This window comes from Calidris pugnax, unplaced genomic scaffold (assembly GCF_001431845.1).
Source record: "Calidris pugnax isolate Ruff unplaced genomic scaffold, ASM143184v1 scaffold14, whole genome shotgun sequence".
Taxonomy (NCBI): Eukaryota; Metazoa; Chordata; class Aves; order Charadriiformes; family Scolopacidae; genus Calidris; species Calidris pugnax.
The window spans coordinates 14,955,593-14,974,550 of record NW_015090793.1 but is presented as its reverse complement, the minus strand read 5'-3'; the positions used below and the strand labels follow the sequence as shown (position 1 = coordinate 14,974,550).

Genomic DNA, 18,958 nt, shown 5'->3' with positions numbered 1-18,958 from the left:
TGAAGTATTGATGCCAGAACACAAAATACTCTGTTTTGCAAAGACAAAGAGAGCCATTGGAAGAGGACCCATCCCACTACTGTAGAAGAAACCACAATCAACTATCTGGTTTATTCAGTGGCAAGGCAGGGGCAGTTGTGGTGAGGTTGTTTCTCAAGGAGCTGTTACGTACATTTCATTTCTTCCATGTTGTGCTCCCAAATAAAGGGGCTATCCAAGTCTTAAGCAGATTAATTGCAACCTACCTGGGTCCTGGACATCTGTCAGTGGTGGGTGCATGCTGCTCACATGGCTAGAAGTAGGTGGTCCTACTTCCTGGACAATCCCAGGAATAACCCTGTGGTTGTGAGATATCAATGGTGCTTGCACATATCTCTTTGATTGAGACCGTTTCTACAGGATGCAGATAAAGTCTCCAACTCTGCTGTTTCTTTCATAGAATATAACAACAAACCTGACATTTGGAAGGGTTTTTTCTAGACCTGATCTGCTGGTGGCATCCCAGAAATCATACTAGATATAGGTCTCCAAGAGCGATATGAGAAAGAGGGAGGTTTGGGGTCTTAAACACAACTTGAGAGAAAAGTGCAAAGACATTTGAGAGAAAAGCAGGGAAAAGGGGGCTGCAACTCACAGCTTGTTTTGTTCTATTGCTGAGTGGAGCTGAGAATAAATTCCTCCCTCCCTGGCGCGGAGGCTTTCCCAACTCCATCTGGTTTCATCGATTCTGGTTACTTTGTCTGCAAATTCATTATAGTGTCCTGACATCTTCCTGGTACTGACAGCTCTGACCTGTAACGGGCCAGACCCTCACCTGGGGCAGATCAGCCGGTGCATTCCTCTGCGCCCAGTAGATTCGCACCAGCTGGGAACAAGGAGCTGGTGCCAGCGGCAGGGCACGCCGGGACGTCCCCGTTGCAATTGATTTTGCATGGGGAAAGCTCACACCGTGCCGTGATGGCTCACAGTCCAATGCTCTAAATTAGCCGAGAGCTTGTGGGCAGCCTGGGCTCGGTGTATTAGTCAGACAGGGCAGGAGTTTACCCTGGAGCTAAGTGTGTGGCCTCTCCATTGTTTAATTAAAAAGAAAATAAATAGCCAAGCGTGTGAGATTTCTGCAACTGGGTCCCTGTATCATCCCCTTGTTCTGTTACAGTCGTTGCTGAATCTCCAGGTTGTCCGAAGAAATCTTTGTGCTCTGCTTGGTTTTACATTGAAATTCTGAATATCAAGCACTGATTTGTGTTATAAACAATTTGTATTTTATTAGATTGAAATTTTCGTTCTTCTTTGGTGTCAGAAACCTAAAAAAATAGCTATTGCCTTTTAATTTTTGACTCTTTCTTCTCGTGTTTCCTGTCCTTTATCTTGTCCTCCCCTGTTTTTCTTGGTGACATCAGAAAGCAAAGCAAACTACAAAATGTCCATTTTCCTTCCACATTTAGTGAAAATGCAACATTTTGAATGGGCTCTAAGTACCTTTTTTTTTTTTCAGAGGAAGGCAGAGTTGGACAAGGCAGTCACATATTACGTATTTTAGTGGGACTGCAACAAGCAGATACAATGCAACCGTCTTCTCTATTAGGACAGGGGCAGCAGTTGTGACCTGGGATGTACTGGCAGCCTCTGAGATATTCAGACATGAGTTACTGTTGTGAATTTTCCTTTCCAATGGATGTATGGAGAGGGCTGAGCAAAGCGTGGCTTCAAGAACTGAAGGTCCAACAGCGCCATTCACAAACTGGCCAGGACTGGGACATCAAGGCTTGGAACTCCCTAAATGTCAGTGGGATGGCCCCATGTCCCTAGAAAAGCCTGATAAACTCTGCCAGAGGGAAAGCATGGGAGGCTGAGGAAATGGCATTGCGGTGATTCAGGGACTGAAGTAAGAGTATGGGCCCCAAGGCAAATTTTATGACAATTTCACATTTATGGTGCGGTGACGCCTGGAGTTTATCTCCAGGTATTGGCAAGGCTGTGCCCAAATGTGCAGCTGATGCTGCAAGCTTGGGATTTCACTCAGCTGCCCTCCTGATCAGGGAAGGATGCAGAAAACCGTGAGGCCTGTGATGTGAGTTAGTCCAGCAAAAGTGCGATAATGAGCACTCTTAGCTAGCTGCTTATTACAAATAAATGAATGTCCCAATGGGACGAGGTTCAGGGAAGCAGTTTCTCAACATCTTGAAGGATGGCCCTGTAGGACAGCTTGTCCTGGCTCCTACAGCAGAAGAGGCTCTTCTTGACTGACCTCCGAAGGGGTCTCCTATATGGCTGGGGCTCCCCAGTTGCTGTGGGATGAGGGACCGATTCTCTCCCATATGCACGTGCTGAAATGAGCCAGGATTCCTTGGGTGCGAATGCACTGGGGCCTCCCTGAAATAGCGGGGTTGCTCCTTACTTTGTATTCCGTAGCACATAAGCAACCCAGAAGAAATGCAGCCCTGTCAACACTTTCCAAGTGATATGAGCTTATTTTTTTCCTACCTCCCCTGCTGCATTATTCACGACTGTAAAATATTCACCAGCCTCCCCTCTCCCCCTACAATGCAAAACAAACCCCCAAACAATAATTCAAGCCCCCTTCCTTGCAGAAGGCTAGGAAATAAATTTCTTGCTGTGGGTTGTTTTTATAGTGAACTTTTGTAGCTAGATTTAATCATGGAGGCAAATTTCACACTGCCTTGAAACGGACCCATAAACTTAGCTCAGCATCAAATTCCTCCTTCCCAAGCCTGCCCTTCCAGCTCTGCTCTGCCGTGTCCCCAGCTTCACGGGGCTCAGAGGAGGAAAGCTTCACCACCGGCCAAACCACATTTACAGTGTTTTTCCACAAGAAAGGCCAAAGCTGTACAGATTGTGCTAGCGTTGTACGAGCTCCTCATTGCCACCCGGAAAGGGTTGAATACTGCTTGAGTCATCCTTCATCGGGCAGGGAGTCCCTGGCAAGACTGGGCATTGCTCTCAGGGGTAGAAGTGGTGCTGGGGAGGCAGGGGGGTGCAGCAAGCATCCGTTTGGCCAGGCTATAGGTTTTGTTTGCTTTGAGCATGGGCAGTTCTGTGGGCATTGCAGCAGCAGAAGGGAAGGTGGAAACCCAAAGTCCTCTATGTTTGCCAGCAACTGCCTGGTCTCCTAGAGGACGTGTATCCAGTTGTGTTTTGTTGTGTGGGAGATGGCCATAAGGCCCTGCAGCACCCACTGCTTCTGACCTGGGTCCAAGGTGCTCTCCTCCTGTCCTGGGAGAGCTCAGCTAGAACTGCAGATGGGGAAGGAGCCCACCAAGAGGAGGAGGATTGCTGCATCAGCTCAGAGATTGAGACAGTAATTTGGGTCTCACAGCAGCCTGCTCCCTATCGTGGTTCCTCCTTTTTCCCCATCAGGGGACTCATGGGACTGGATCTTCCACCGGGTAGTACCTTTGCCGGAGAGAACAGCTGCCATTATTACACCTCCCTTTCAGAGGGGCTTCTCAAGTGCTGAGTTTTGTTCACATTCGACTCCAAGTAGATGGGGTGGTGCAAAGAGAAGGTCCAACACGTGCTTGGAGAGGTGCTTCAATCCAGGCAGCAGCATAGCGATGCTCTTGGAACATGGACACATTTGATGAATGGAGATGTGGGGAAATCAGCCTCTGAGCTAGGGACATTAGTTATCACCAGAGAAGAAGAGATACCTGTAGGACATGTTTTATCCTCTCCCATGGTGAGCACGGATGGGGCTGCCTGAATTCCCCTGGAGCCCATGGTGTCTTGCTGTGGTGCACACCATGCAAAATGTGTCTGCCTCCATTTCACAGACCCCAGATGAACCTTTCCAACCCAAGGTGAGTTCATCTGGCCACCTTCTTTAGGCATGGGTACATGGTTCCTGGTGGCTTGCCCTTCTGGATGACTAACAACCCTTCTGTAGCACATGACCCTACCAATATATGAGAAAGGGAAGAATCACCATAAGCTCTTTCCCTTTTTAGTTTTAATTTAAAATTACTTATTAGCTGGGAAAAAGTGCCCCCCTCCTTGGATAAACATACGTTTTAATACATTGCAATAAGCAGAGGGGGAGAGATGGAAGTTTCCATTGACTTTATTTTGTTTTTCTAGATTATAAAATATTTAAAAAGCATAAATAAAATGCTCCATTGCAAAAATGCTGGCGTGTATTTCCAAAGCAAAGCAGGGAATGGAGCTAAATTGAAATATAACCGTCCAGGGTGATCTCTTAAAGTGAAACCAGTTTCAATGGGATTTAAGCGCCCACAGTCTCCCTGCTTGAATATTTATGTTCTTGTGGAGTGTGACACATTCTTTCTTCCCCCCTTTTTTTTAATATTACACGATATAATGAATCAGAGTCTTGTAGCCACTGCAGTGAATTTATGGTGCTACGTATGTGTCATGAATAATGCTGAAGTTTCCTGGTTTTAATTAAATCTGTTCGTTTATGATATTGCCATGTTGCAAGAATGCAGCAGGAGGCATTGCCCACAGGGCACACCTCTGAGCCTGTGTCAGTAGACACTGGTCATGACTCTGCCTCCTCTTTGTGAGTGTTGGTTGGAGCCAGAAATAACAGGAACCTGGCTTTTTGTGTGTCTCTCCTTCTGTCCTAATATTTCTCAGCCCTAACTTTCAGGCATCTTGTGGCATCCAAAAAGTGGTATTAGATCCCTGTTGGGAAATGTTCTTGGTTGCAACCACATAAATAGCGAATTTTGTGGCATAGACACATATCCACCATATATTATAATGATGTGACTGCAAACTCATTGTCTCGGTAATGTGATTCAAGCCCTCCTTATTAGAGAAGTCTACTTTAAATTTTCCCATCCTCTGGCTTTTTGGGGAATGTTGGTCTGACTATCCAGGATGCAGACTATCTGCCTTGCTGTTGACCTATCCACTGTAGTAACAGGACCACTGCAGTTGCAAACTTCTCATGGATGAGTGTTTTATAAATCATCTCCTCTCCAGAAAAGCAGAAAATTCCACCTCATCCTATTGATGAGCTCCCATCTGGATGCTGTCTCACAGGCAGTGGCTATTCCTTATTACTGTGGCCAGGTTGCAGAACAGATGGATGATAGCTCCAGCACTGCACAAGGCTTGGTAAACGATGATAATCACCGGTGATGTTCATGGTGTAATTTTCATTGCAGGTGCTTAGAAAATAGGCTTCTGGGACTGCTGCAAAACCTTTCAAAAGGTTGTCACAGCAGATCTAGTGGCAGGGAACTAACAATCTAACAGATTGACATCTAATGGAAATGAGAAGGGCATATATGCAGTGACAGCTCTCACATTATAAGGACTGAAATCAAGTGTCACAGTGTCACTGCTCAGTTGGTGGTACACAGGCTCTGGTGAGGGTCTGGCCAGTGAGGCTTTGGTCATCATGGCTTGATGGTGCACTGAGTCTCTCCTTTCTTGAACTTCGACGTAGTAATAGATACAGCAAGCAAATTGAATAGCTTGGCAGCATCCCAGTATAGTATTAGCAGCAGATTTACCAGAATATCATGTCCAACTCTAGCTTTCACCTGTCCTGAGAATGAAAACCTGGAAGACGTGCAGAAAAGATGAACAACGTCATTTGAGAACTGAGGAACCCATCACATAGTGAACTGCTATGAAAGCACCAGTTCTCTTTCTTCACATATTCTGGTTTAGTAAGTAAACTTGGGAGCCACAGGCAACTTACAGGTGATAGAGGTGTTTGCAAGTTGGCCAACTGCACACAAACTACTTACAACAGACTGAACAGAGCAGCGGTGGATCCAGATTTATTCCTATATTTTTCCATTAATTATGAGGAAGGTGAAGTTTGGCAGCACTGCCACTCAACACTTGTTGCTTTCTTCACCTTAGAGAGTCACCCTCATCTAAATCACATGAATATGATTCTGTCACTTCAAAAGATCCTATTTGCAATCTCGTGTTTAGCTTGTTTGCTAAAATATTGTCACTAAATTAAGGCACAAATTGATACCAACATAACTTTCAGAAGCATCTTGGGTTTTCCACGGAGCATCCTTATCCAAGAACCGACCAAAGCCAGCGCTGTCCTGCTGTGGCTCTGGCCCTGCAGAACTGGAGCAGGACACACCAAGAGCACTATGTTACAGGACTTCTACTGTTGTGAGATGAGAGTAGCCAGGCTCTGCCCACTTCTACTAATGAGCCATTCATTTTTCCTTGGTTTCTTTTCCGGTGTGATTTTAGGAGCACTTCTGGAGCTTGGACAAGACAGAAAATAAGATTCCACCACAGCTTATCTTCCAGATCTGGGACAATGACAAGTTCTCTTTCGATGACTATTTGGGTAAGTCGGGAGATTTTTTTGTCTCCATTCCTGCTGATGCAGACAGGAAGGAAAAAAAATATTGAATCATTTCAGGATTAGAAGAAAGTGTAACGACCAGTTTAAGCCACTGAACAGGATTCAGCGTCAGCTTAAGTTCAGGACTGATGATAAGTGGTTTGTATTAGGCAGATTTCCAGTCCCAGCCTGCAGCAGCCTGTTCCTGGGCTGACATAATGTTGAGAGCATCATCAAATCCAACAGGTCACCACCTTCCAGGAAGGCCCCAATTCTCTGTGACTCAGCTGAGTCTGTGCTGAAATGTGCTCATCAGGGGTAACTGTGTATTTGAGCTGAGACCACCAGGCAGGATCACTGTCTTGACTTGCCTTACCTGGGCTGTTTGGACATGAACACAGCTCGATCCAACACTTGCCTTATTCAGTGATTTCCCCAGAAATATAGGTTTAAGCCAAGAAAAAAGTAAACAAAAACATCTAATAGGAAGGATAGCAGAGCCATGCTGCAGATTATCTGTGCAGAAGCTGGAGGCTCCAGCATTATGGTTTTTTTGATTGAATCTTGTCCTACTTTTCTTTTTGTCACTAAAAAAAAAAATTCAAACATCAAAAGCTTCACTAAGGAAGTATGTGATCAAGATCCTTTTAAATCTTGTCTTTGATTAATTACATCAGCTGAGTGCCAAAATAACCTCTCCAAGGTGTATTTTCCAGTTCTGGCTCTGCACATCATGAGCTCTTGGCTGCCAACCCTAATTCTTTTCAAATTCCAACAAACAAAAGCACTCTTTGGCTTTTGTAAACCACTTTTCATCAATGGACCTCAAAAGTGTTTCACAACAAATCTGATCTGTGCTGTTATTGTCATTGGTTGCAAGAATCTGTGGCACAGAAAAGCTACAAATGCAAACACAGTATTGAATATTGTCCCCGTTTGAAGTGGAAATGTCCACAGCATTAAAATAAAAAAAGCTCCTGTCCCTCAACTGAGCCACAGGACCAGACCCTGTGTGTGTTCCTGTCCATTCACAACCATAACGTAAATTAGTGCAGCAATGTAAATTAAATACAGGCTCTTTCAACTAACACTTGGAGAACTGAGCTCAGGTTTCCCAAAGGCTAGGTATATGTGCTAATTACTGGATCACTCTGTCTGAGAAGGAAGCTATCATATATAGCTTATATAGTGGGATATCCTTCCTATTTAGTCTGCTGCAATTACTCACCTGGGTGGGGCCAGAAAATAGCCTATTTGGAGATCTGCAAACCTCCTGCCCAATGCTTTCATATTGACTGGGCTGTGGGCGTGTACAATTTGAGTTTCACCAAAATCTCTTAGTCTTCATTAAAAATCTCAGCCTGCCTGGTTGACTTCAGTGCAAATTATCCAATGTTATAGCTGTGTAAGTCAGCAGATGTTTTACAGCCTCTTCTAGAAAGACTTCATGGCTCAGGTCCTCCTAAGGGCAGAGCTATTGACTAAAACTAGCACTATGCTTGAAAATAGAGCTACACTTGAACTTGCTCTCCACCTTGCTGTATGGGTGTCTGCCCAAGCTTCCTGAGGTCAGGAGGATGCCACAGTGAATATTTCTTCAGGGAGAGTCCCCATTTTGAGGGCCTGTTACAGTGAGTTGTCTTCCCAGTAATGTTCCTCTTTGCAGGCTCCATTCAGATGGATCTTAACAGGATGCCCAAACCTGCCAAGACTGCTGAGAAGTGCTCCTTAGAGCTAGTAGATGACACCTTGTCTTCAAGTCGCTTTGTATCACTCTTTGAGCAGAAAACTGTCAAGGGATGGTGGCCTTGTGTTGCTGAGCAGGATCAAAAGAAGATCCTGGCGGTAAGGTGGCCTCTTCACATGTTTAACTTGGGATTCACTCAAAGCATTGAGGAGGGATGTGGCTGAGTCAAGCGCATGCAGGATGCCATGCAAGGGCAAGGAACTCAGCCTTGGGCTGCAAATTTTACAAACTGGACCAGCTTTTATCAGTCCGATGTTTTCCAGGATTTGTCTAGCATCGTGCAAATGCTTCAGAATAAATGATTTTTTCTGTGGGATTTTTGACGTGGTTTTTGGAATGTGCCACCTACTTTGACTCCTATCACTCCACTCCCTGATAAGCAGTCCCTCTCCATCTCTCCTGTAGGCTCTCTTCAGGTACTGGAAGGCCGTTATAAGGTCTTACATTTTTAAATGTAAGTGTATGTGCCCCTGTTGAAGTCTTTGGCAACTGTTCAATACAGACAATGAATTAAGTCATTCAGCAAATGACCCTCAAGTTAGTTGCCTAAGCTTGGGTGTCAGTGACATTTGAAATGTCCTGGGATATCTGCTGAGAGTATTGTAGTGGACAGGTAAGGGATCTGGATTAAATCCACTCTTAGTGGGCTCCTCATGGTCCTTGCTTGTAGTGTTGGGTTATGCTCAAAGAACTTTTTCTTTCCCCAATCAGTATTTTGCATCACACATTCATTTCTCACCTCTCCCCTTTTTTTTTTCTTTTGTTTGTTTTTTTTTTTGTATTGTTTATAAGTTTGTTTTTGTTTAACCCACACAGGGCAAATTGGAAATGACTTTGGAAATTGTGGCAGAACAAGAGCATGAAGAGCGGCCAGCTGGCATGGGTCGGGATGAGCCAAATATGAACCCCAAGCTGGAGGACCCCAAGTAAGAGCATTTTGAATGGAAAAGTAACCACTGGGGCACAGAATTCTCAAGGAGCAGATTGAAAATCTGGGTTCCCTGTTTGAGGTCTGCTGTCTGCAATGGGCTTGCTCCATTTCTGAACTGCTGATTCTCAGACTGTATGAGCTGAGGCAATCCAGGGAGGCTGGGATGCTGGTCTGGGCAACCAAGGAGGGAATTTGACATGGTCTACCAAGAGGGATGTGGATTTGCAGGTTGAAAAGCCAGTGTGTTACACCAGGGCTTGCTCATGGGATTGGGAATCCGGGAAGGTGAAACTACTGTGAAACTCGGAAGTAATCTCAACTTTGTTTGGCTCCAGGCGCCCAGAGACCTCCTTCCTGTGGTTCACCTCCCCGTACAAGACCCTGAAGTATATCCTGTGGCGGCGGTACAAGTGGGTGGTTATCCTGGCCATCGTGCTCTTCATTTTGCTGCTCTTCCTCGGAATCTTCATCTATGCCTTCCCGGTAAGATGGGTACCAGAGAGGGCAGGGGGGCTGACTAAGTTCTTAGGTGTTCCCCAGGTCTCTGTGGCTGAGCAACCTCTGTGCTGACAGAGGAGATCCTATGCTGCAAAGGTCCCATGCTGTTCCCTGGGGAACAACGTGGTGGACCATGATGGGTCACAAAGAGAGTCTGTTTCTGGTCTCTGCTACAGACTCACTGCAAGGTGCTTACCTCTTTGCATTTTAATACACGTCTAATTGATTGTTTTCAAAGAAGTTCAAGCAGCTGATGTTGGAGGTGTTGCAGGACTGGTGGGAAAATCTTCGACAAACACGCAGCCTAATTAGCAATGCAAGCATTTTACAGGGCAAAAAAACCACACTGGTCTGTAATTGTTTAAAGATGCAGAGGAGTTTATAGGCGTTTGGGCAGCCCTGTCTCTCGTTATCAAGGCTTGGAGCATGTTATACCAATGTAATGTCTGAAATGAGAGGGAGGGTTTTCACCTCATTAATCAAGAAAGTGGCTTTTTCTTACCTTACTGTCAGTTCCACTGGCAAAACAAAATAAATAAATAAAGGAGCCCTGGCCTTCCAGTTTGGCTTGGGATGGGTTTTTGTATCCTCCTCTGTTTCTACGGCACTGGAATAATTCATGCCGGCTCTTGGATGCCATTTCCCCCCCTCTCAGACTGATAAGAAAAATGACCCGCCTCTCTCTTTCCAGCACTTAACAAATTCTACTTCTTGTATATGATTTTTTATTTTTTTTTTTAAGAAAAGAACTCATTGTGGTAATTTATAACTTCATGTGAGAGAACGTGGCTGCCTTTTGCAGATGGCTTTGTGTGCTTGCAATGTGCAACTGAAAAGCGAGGTGTGGAATTTCTCCTCGCCATCGTAATCACTTTCAGATGATTTCAAGTCGTGCATGCTTGGTTGTTCCCGTCTAGAAAAAAGTGGACGGAATTAGGTCATGGCTCTCCCCATCTTTCTATCCTCATATCCATGGGAGGAACTGGAATACTTCTCCTGCTGGAGATGTGATTCCTGAGGTGCTAAGTAGTATGAAGGAGGAAATATTGTATAAGTGCAGATTACTGCTGCATTGCCTCCTCCCTGCCCTTTACTTGGAGCTACTCGTGGAGACTCCCCTTTGTGTCAAGTAGCATAAACCAGGCCTTTTCGACCAAGAACTCAGTGTTTCCCTGAAGCTGCAGTGGCTTTGCATTCGTTCCAGTGGTATCACAAAAAAACAACGTTGAGAGAAGAAAAATTCGCAAACTATAAATATTGATTTACACTCATTATTACTTGGGATTTTTCCCTGCTCCCTAGCTAAATGTTGTTGTATTTAATTTCATTTTGGTCGGGTCAATTTTTAGTCATATTTTGAAAAAGTAAGGCCATGTTTCATGGAATTTTTCTGGTTTTATGTATTTGGCCAGCTTCCCCTAGATTTTTGAGGTCACTGGTTCTGTATCTACTTGGAGATTTAGTTCTTTTCCCATTTCATCAGGCACTAAATTTGGCAATTGTGCTGCTGATGGTTTGCTATGAAGGGTGCCCCTGGCATCTTGACCTTTGGCAGGGCTCACCATTACATCCCAGACTAAATGCATGGAAAAACAATCCCTCCTCACTTCTGTTCTGATTTGCGTGCCAGGAGCATGATCAGGCCCCATTTAAAATAAGGACCTTGCTGCATTTAATGCTGTGTATGTAATCTTGCCACTACATATGCAATTTTGAGGTCCCACGCTGCACATAGAGGGTTTTATGTGTGTCCTGCCCCTCTCATCCTGGGAAAAGAGGTGGATGATGGGAGAGAAACCTGAAGGGAATCCAATAGGTTACGTAGATCAGTCTGAGAAGGAAGAGGTTAAGGAACAGGGATGCTACTTGGTGCATTCAGAGGTGAAGTCATTATTTTTCTGCTTCTGTTGCCCTTTTGCACTATGGCCTTCCATGAAGAGCTTGTCCAGAGCTTTCTGCTTGTTGGGACCTCCGCTGGGACCTCCTGGGTGCTTCCAGTCATTGCTTTCCAGCAGCTGGTCCTTGGCTCAGCAGGAGCCCCTGGACCTGTCTGCAGTCAGTCTGAATGCCTTTCATACAGCCCCTCCACCTGGGGGTGTTGTGCACCACGCACCACATGCCGCCAGAGAAGTCTGGGCCCTGCCTTTAACTCAGGTGTCTTGTTTGTACTCTGCCTGAGGATACCAAAGGAAGAGATCTTCTACCTGAGAAATATATATCCAAAATACACCCTGGAAAACTAATGGTCCTGTGAGCTATGCTAACTAACTGTACATAAGTCCCCCCTCATCGCCTTCCAGGCAGACAAGAATCTCACCTGAAAACAAACCCAGGGTATTTTCATCAGCTCTTGGTACAAATATGGGATTTTTTTTCTTAATTTATTCCCGCTGTCCTACAGTGCTGAAAGCTTCTAGCCACAGTCCCAGCTTTGTGGTCAGAGTAGCTGGAGAGTCAGAACAAATGTCCCATTTGAAAGCTGTGTGCTACCACCCGAAATGGTGAAGGTCTGTCTTGTGGTTCTTGACAGTAATGCCCAAATAACAGTGGTTCAGGCTTTTCAGTGAAAACAGAGAAGCTGATGTCTCGGTCTTGTTCAGAATACCCATCAAGAGATGCTTTACATCCCAGGGAAGTATTCTCCCTATTGAGGTGAGAAACAAAATATTCTGCAAAATATTATATGCCAGTATTCTGCAAAATATATATGCCTTTAGAGCTACTTCAGGGGATCAGAAACCTTTGAAGATTCAATGCCTTTGTGCTTCCCCCATCCTCAGGACACAGAGTATATGTGATTGATCATGGGCTGGAATAAAGATTGTCCCATTCCTCCTCTCAGGTCCTCTTCAAAGCCTCCTTCCCAGGGGAGCTTTGTGCAACCAGCAGTTGTTTTTCAGCCAGAGAACGTGCCGTGGATGCCCCAGTGGGATCTGGGGTCCCTGAAAGGAGCAGGAGGAGATCTGCAGAAGTGGGGAAGGGTCTGGAAGTGCTTTGGGATTAAGAGGAGGTTCATCAGGACCCAAGGGGAGCTAGGAGTACTGCAGTACGGGAAATTTAGGCACAAGTCCATAAGAAATCAGTCATCATTAGCGCAACTGTTTACAGAGCAACTTGTTTTAGTGGGTGAGAGGCCATTTCCAACTGAAAAGCTTTTTGGTTTTGGGTGGAAAACTGCATGGTATTGCAGATTTCCATAAAATAAAGTTGTCTAGTTTTACAGAAATGGGAAAAAATGTTGAAAATCTGATATTCTGAGGTTCTTAATTTTTTCACTTGAGCTCTTCCACCCAGTCTTAGTGTCAGATTACTCACTGGTTTGCCTTAGCTTTCTTTGCAAAGTGGTTGTCATTATGGTCTGTACGAGCTAGGACTCTGGGAACTTCATTCCCTGGATATTTCCTATATGATTTCCTCAGATGGTCCTTAGATTTAACTTGACATCAGAAGAGCCCTTAAACAACAGACTAAAGTATAATGAGACCCAGTAGCTGGAGGCTGAAGCTAGAGGAACTGTTCCAGTGGAAATAGGATGCTAATTTTTGAGACGAAGGGTAATTAACCATTGCAAAAATTTGCCAAAGGTTGTGGTAAATTCATCATTGCTCATGGCGTCCCCGTATCAAGATTGAATGTCTTTCTACCAGATATGCTCTGGTTCCATCCCATGCTCCTGTCCAGCAGTGCTCATTTACGGCACGCTGTGGGGCTTTTTGGAAAGGTCCAGTGACTTTGATGGACTTCTCATCTGACATTGCCATAGCTGAGAAGAGCTCTGCCTTCTGCTATGGGGACAGTTGAGTGAAAGTCTTGGGCCAGACACAAGGTCAGAAAAAAAGGTTATGAAAGTCCAGCCTGAGCTTCTGCATCCGTAATGTGTAGGGAATACAGAGGTTAAGTTAACTCCCCAAAGTAGAGATTATTGTAAAGATTTCAGTGGCTACCACCGTAGAAAAATGTAATGCTACTTCCAGCTGGAGCCAGCTCTGCTTTGCAGCACCATGAAAATGTTTACTACCTTTTAAAGCTCTATTTGTGTTCTGCAAGCCCAGTGTTGCTTCCATTGCCATTAATTCTAATTACAGCTTGCTTTCTGCGCTGATTGATAATCCTGCTTGGCTTTCAACACTTCCTTAATACAAATTCATAGCTGGACAGAAAGCTTGCTACCCTCCAGAATGCAACCAGTCAAATCATAAAAAATAGGAGTATTTTGGAGGATAGACTCTGAAAGACAAATGGATGGATAATTAATTCGAAGGCTATATGTCACTGGAGGCTTTTCTAATGACTTCTGGTAAACTGCCCTAACTTTGCTTGCGTGATTTATGGCATTATTAGAAATCCTCAGTTGGCAAACTGCCTTATAATTTGCTACACGTTGTAATTTATCAAGATGCCTTTGGTCAGACTTTACTTCTGTTGTATTTTTTTTTTCCTCTTTTTTCCCCATTCCTCCAAAGATCTTGCTGGTAACGAACATTATGCTTTGTTTCCAAAGTTGTTTTTTCAAAGTGACAGAGTGATAGAACATCCTGTACCAATTAAATTCAATATGCTTGGGAGGGACTTCCAAACTGGCTAGTATGTGGTCGTGGGGGTTTGAATCAGAGCTACTTTAAATATAGCTGTTTCCAAATGACCTAACCATGCATCTTCGTCTGTATTTTCATTGTGGTCTTGATAAGCAGTGTTACACAGCTTATTCTTTTTCACAGCGCTGTCATCTTCTTTCAAGGAAGGAATTGCACATATAATAGGCTAAAATACTGTGACACCTCATTTTCCGTGGCAGCCCCATACTTCACCGTGGAATAACAGGGACTGTACAGATCCCAGAAAACAGGCACAGGAAGGTCTTGCCTGGGATGTCTGCTTTTAGGGACAAAAACCACACCAAAGGCTGATGCTGAAACAGATGGCTGAGGCATTAAGGGATGCAGAAAAGGCAGAGGAGAAAAAAGAAATCAACAATTGGTTTGCCTTTTCTTGATTGTCTTTGGCAGATTCTTTGGAGCTAGTCCATGGACCTGCAGGCTAGGTTTGTACTAAGAAACTAAATCAGGATGAGGCAGGGCTGGAGAGCCATCCTCTTGCTGTTCAGAGCGACTGATTGCTGGCATGATCCTGGGCGCAGATTTTGGCCTGTGAAAAGCAGCTCTCTCCAGAAAATGTCAAGGCACAACTTGGCGGATGCCTGGGGACCAGCGCCAGGGCCTGTTTTCAAGGGTCCAACCCAATAGGCAGAGCAGATGAGGTCACCAGTTTTGGGGGGATCATGGGGAGAAGGAGCCATAAGGATGAAGTCAAGGCATGGGTAGTGAATAGAGCCCTGTGGGTTTGTGGGGGAGTAGCACAAAGAGAGAGCAGAGCGGAAGGGGCACCAGGATGCAGAGGAGAGAGGGAGGCTGGGGAAACTCAGAGAAGAGCTGGATGTGTCTCCTCACCTGCAAGAAAGGCATGTGGGCACAGGGATGGTGCTGTGGTAAGATGCCAAAGTTCTCGCAAGGGTATGAAGAGCAGGAAATTTATCTTAAAAACTTGGTGAAAAGAACAATTGAAGTCCAGGAGTGACTCCTGGTGCTTGCTGCTTGTGACCAGTAGCCTCTACTGGAAGAAGACAAGACCCGTTTTCTCATGTGTGGGCTTTCTACCATCCGTGCTAACAGGCATGCACTTAGTGCTTGCTGGTCTCTGCAGGCTGGGGCTCTGAGCTTGGCCATCATGCTTGCCCTGAATGCAGGCTCATCTGCAGTACCTCCTGTACCTGCTTCAAATCAACCTTTCTTTCCCTTGTTTTTCCATCCCTCTAGAACTATGCTGCTATGAAACTGGTGAAACCTTTCAACTGAAGCTGTGCTGGAAGATGCCACACAGGTCCAGTGCCTGCCTGAAGATTTTGGAAAGAAGTTGTGGCTCTGCACTGGATCACATCCGCAGGTGGAGACGGAGAAGGAACAGCTTCCCTCAGGCCCTCGGCTGCTACAAAAAATGATGATACAATTTACCCTGATGCAGTATGCAGAGTCCCACCTACAGCACACACCTCAGAAGCAGCACGTAAAAAATAGCAATTCTGAAATATTTCTTATTTTACTTCTTTGTCTGTTGTCTCCTTTTTTTTTTTTTTTTTTTTCTTGGTTAAGCTGCTCTGATTTGTGGAGCTTGAATACCAGTGCAAAACTGAAAAAGGTGGAGAAGAAAAGGACCTTTTCATTTATAGTCTGTGGGCACACAAAGATGTTGCAGACCTTAGCAGAGAAGTTATGGGCTGCTGGCATAGGCAGCACGTGCAAGCCAAAATCTCTCAGGTTCTGAGCACAATTTTCTTTGCACTCTGAACAAGCCTCAGTTTTCCTTTGCTGTGCAATGCATGTTATCTTGTTTATATATCTCTACTGAAGAAGAAATATACTGCACAGCCTGAAACCATGGGCTGAGATGTTGCCTTTCCAAAGTGAGCAGAAACCAGATACAGGACCCAGGGAAGAGGCTGAGATGCAAAAACTGGGCAGGAGTTGGTGGTAATTGCTAAATCCCAAACCCCATTGAAATTTGCATTCATGAATGACTGCACAATCTGGCTTATGTTTTTTGGACCTTGTTTTCCCTCTGAGCTGCTCTTTCACCTCTACAGTCCCACGTGCCACCCTTCAAAACCAGTGCTGTTAGGGCAGACAATGTAGAGCTGGGCTGAGCCCCTGCCCTAAGAACAATGCCAGGAGCAAAGCAGTGCAGGTGGACTCTGCTTTTCTCCTCTCCTACTATATGCAACCCCTGCGGCCACAGTTCAGTGAATTAGCCTTTCTTCTCTTGTGCTCCCAAACATGCTTAAGCAAAACAGTATGAACCAGAGTGCAGTGTAAGCTGTGAAACTCACTGCTGGTGGGAGCTGATGAGGCAGATAACCCGCACCTTTGGAAGTGGGCTGGTTTGTTTTCTGCTTGGCAAACAAATTATTGTGAGACGCATCCCACAGGTCTTGCTCAGCCTCCTGATGAGCAAATGGCAGCTGTGACAGGACTGGGATGGCAGTGTTGGGACATTTCTGCTGTTTTTTATTCCCTCCTGTTCTCCGTCTGTCTCTGTGCTGGTGCGATTGGATGGAGTGGTATGGACTAAGGGGATTTCTGGGGTTTTGTCGTGCTGGCTGATGTCATGATGCTAATCAAAACAGTCTCAAATTTTCATCCTGCATCCACTCATCCTGCAAGAAACCATCTACCAGCATAGGGCCATTAAGCATGAAAGCACATGTCCCTTTGAGAGACAGCAGTCCTGCTGCTCTGGCACAGCATGACTTTTGCTACAGTCCCTCTGACGATAAATAGGTCTTTCCCTGCTGCCCTTCAGCAGGATGAGACATGTCTTCCTCGGTTTCATTTGTCCCCTGGAGCTGTTGCTTCTCAGCATGACATGTGAGAGCAAGTAGCAGTGAAAAGTGATCCTGGGGGATCAGAGGTTCTCAGGACAAACTGTGCTAATGTAAGCTCCTGTCCTGCTCCAGCAAGGCACTTAAGCCTGTGCTTAGCAGAAAGCAGGGAAAAAAAGCACACGCCTAATTGCTTTGCTGGATTGGGATGTAATGCATTGAGCATTAAATCCTTTATTATTCAGTACTGTAACAGCACCCAGACTGCACAGGGCAGCTCACTCCCATGTGTGAAGACAGTGTCTTTGACATGGAGAACATGCAGCTATAAAAACCCGTCCTTGCTGCTGAGGTTTGGCTGATCCAGCATCCCGTTCCCAAAAGCTTAAGCAGTGAAGTTGGCTCTGGACTTGCATGCCCCAGGGTGGGTGTTTCATTTTACCGGCACAGTTAAATGCTTCATTTTGCATTTGTTCAGTTTTTTCCTAGAAGCCTCCCAGGCTCATTTGCATCCACACCCCCATTTATTAGCCACTATCAAACTACCAGGTCTTGGTCAAATTTTCTGTAATGCTTTCTCCCTGAGGATCTGGTGAGCGGAGGGCAAAAGTTGCTTGTGTTTACACCTTTCTTAATGAGTTTTGGGGTTTATATTTTATGAAAATGTTGGTGTGGCTGGTCCTTGCACCTCTTCCACCATGACCCAGCTCTGCCAGGGGGGTGTCTGCATATCTTGCTGAGTGCTGGCTTGCTTTGCTCTCCTATCTGTGGTGGGAAATCAGGCTCAGTATTTAACTTCCTTTCTTTGGTTTGCAATGACTGTGAAATTTCCCGTCTCGGCATTATTGGTCTGTGACCCCAACTTGTTTCAGAAACAAAATCTTGGTGCCAAGAGCCCCAAAGAGATGAGTGACTCATGCTTGAGTGCAAAGCACTGCTTATATCTGGGTGCTCATCACCCATCCTACCACAACAACCACTGTCTATCCCAGCAGAAACAATTAACCTTACCAAAACACACTCATGTGTTACCTCTTCAGAGCCTTTACCAGTAATAAACCAGATTTAATTCCCCAGCACTTACCAACAGCTCTTTCTTGACAAATCAGAGTGGGTCATCAAGATGGGAGAGCAGGATCCAGGGCATTCAGCTGCATAAGGAAGAGGAAGGGGTTACACCCCTGCATGCAATCCTCTGTGCTCCCAGCCCAGGCTGCAGGGCCAGTTTTCATGCCAAGGAGACTCTGTGGGGCTGTGGTGGGTAAAAGCAGGTCTGAGTGTCTGAAAACACCAACTTAGTCCCATTTGCATTACTGCTTGAACAGCCATATCCATCTGTTTGCCTGACTGTGGGCGCTCCGTAGCTTGGTTCTGTCTCTCCACAAAATCCAGCCAGCAGGTAGGATCTGTGTAAAGTATTCCCTGTGTCTCCCTGTTATTCAGGGGTTTGAAATGGCTGGAAGACGTATATATCACCTGTCTATGCCTTATATACAATAATGCAAAATGCACTGTGGTTACAAATGAAAAGCTCTGAAACCTTCTGCTTCCTGGTGTGTTTTATTGTGTTGATAGAATTACAGCACCCTCCCTCTTTGGTGTGGGGATGCAAAAATGCAGCTGGAAGGAACGAGACAGGGAAGAGGTGGTTGCTGTGCTCTTATTTTCTCACCTCTCTGAAAATGTGAAGAAGGGAGGACAGACGTGGGACGGGGGCTGGAATGCTCCTGGGTAACGTAGCCACATGTACATCTGCCAGCTGCATTTTCTACCTGAGATGCTCTGTTGCAGAACAGTGGAATGACCCAGCTGTGACAATGTGCGTGGTCCCCTGAAGGTTCCCTGATCTATGACACCATGAAGGCTTTACATGGGGATCACACACCTTGTCCTGTGAAACTGAGACCATGTATACTGGCTCAGAAGGCTGATCTGTGATCTGGAGCGTCCATGGGCCAGCAGGAGACACACTCATGCGAGCAGGTTTGGTGAAGGAGCCACGGGGAGCTCATATTGTCCATGGCTTTGGGCAGTCAACCTCCAGCATTTTTCTGGTGAGTCACTTGCAAAGATGTTGCTTCCCACTTCATTTACAGA

General features: G+C 45.4%; 1 protein-coding gene across 7 annotated transcripts in view; it reads left to right on the top strand.

Annotated features, from left to right (window-relative positions):
• DYSF (dysferlin) overlaps positions 1 to 18,405 on the top strand; it is a 100,308-nt gene extending 81,903 nt beyond the window's left edge. For all 7 annotated transcript variants that reach the window (XM_014935959.1, XM_014935963.1, XM_014935960.1 and 4 more), the window contains 5 exons: positions 6,217 to 6,316; positions 7,980 to 8,158; positions 8,877 to 8,986; positions 9,327 to 9,474; positions 15,303 to 18,405. In XM_014935959.1, coding sequence (XP_014791445.1) covers positions 6,217 to 6,316; positions 7,980 to 8,158; positions 8,877 to 8,986; positions 9,327 to 9,474; positions 15,303 to 15,341 — 576 coding nt within the window. In that variant the 3' untranslated portion in view covers positions 15,342 to 18,405. The remainder of the gene's footprint in view (positions 1 to 6,216; positions 6,317 to 7,979; positions 8,159 to 8,876; positions 8,987 to 9,326; positions 9,475 to 15,302) is intronic.
• The last annotated feature ends 553 nt before the right edge of the window (positions 18,406 to 18,958 follow it).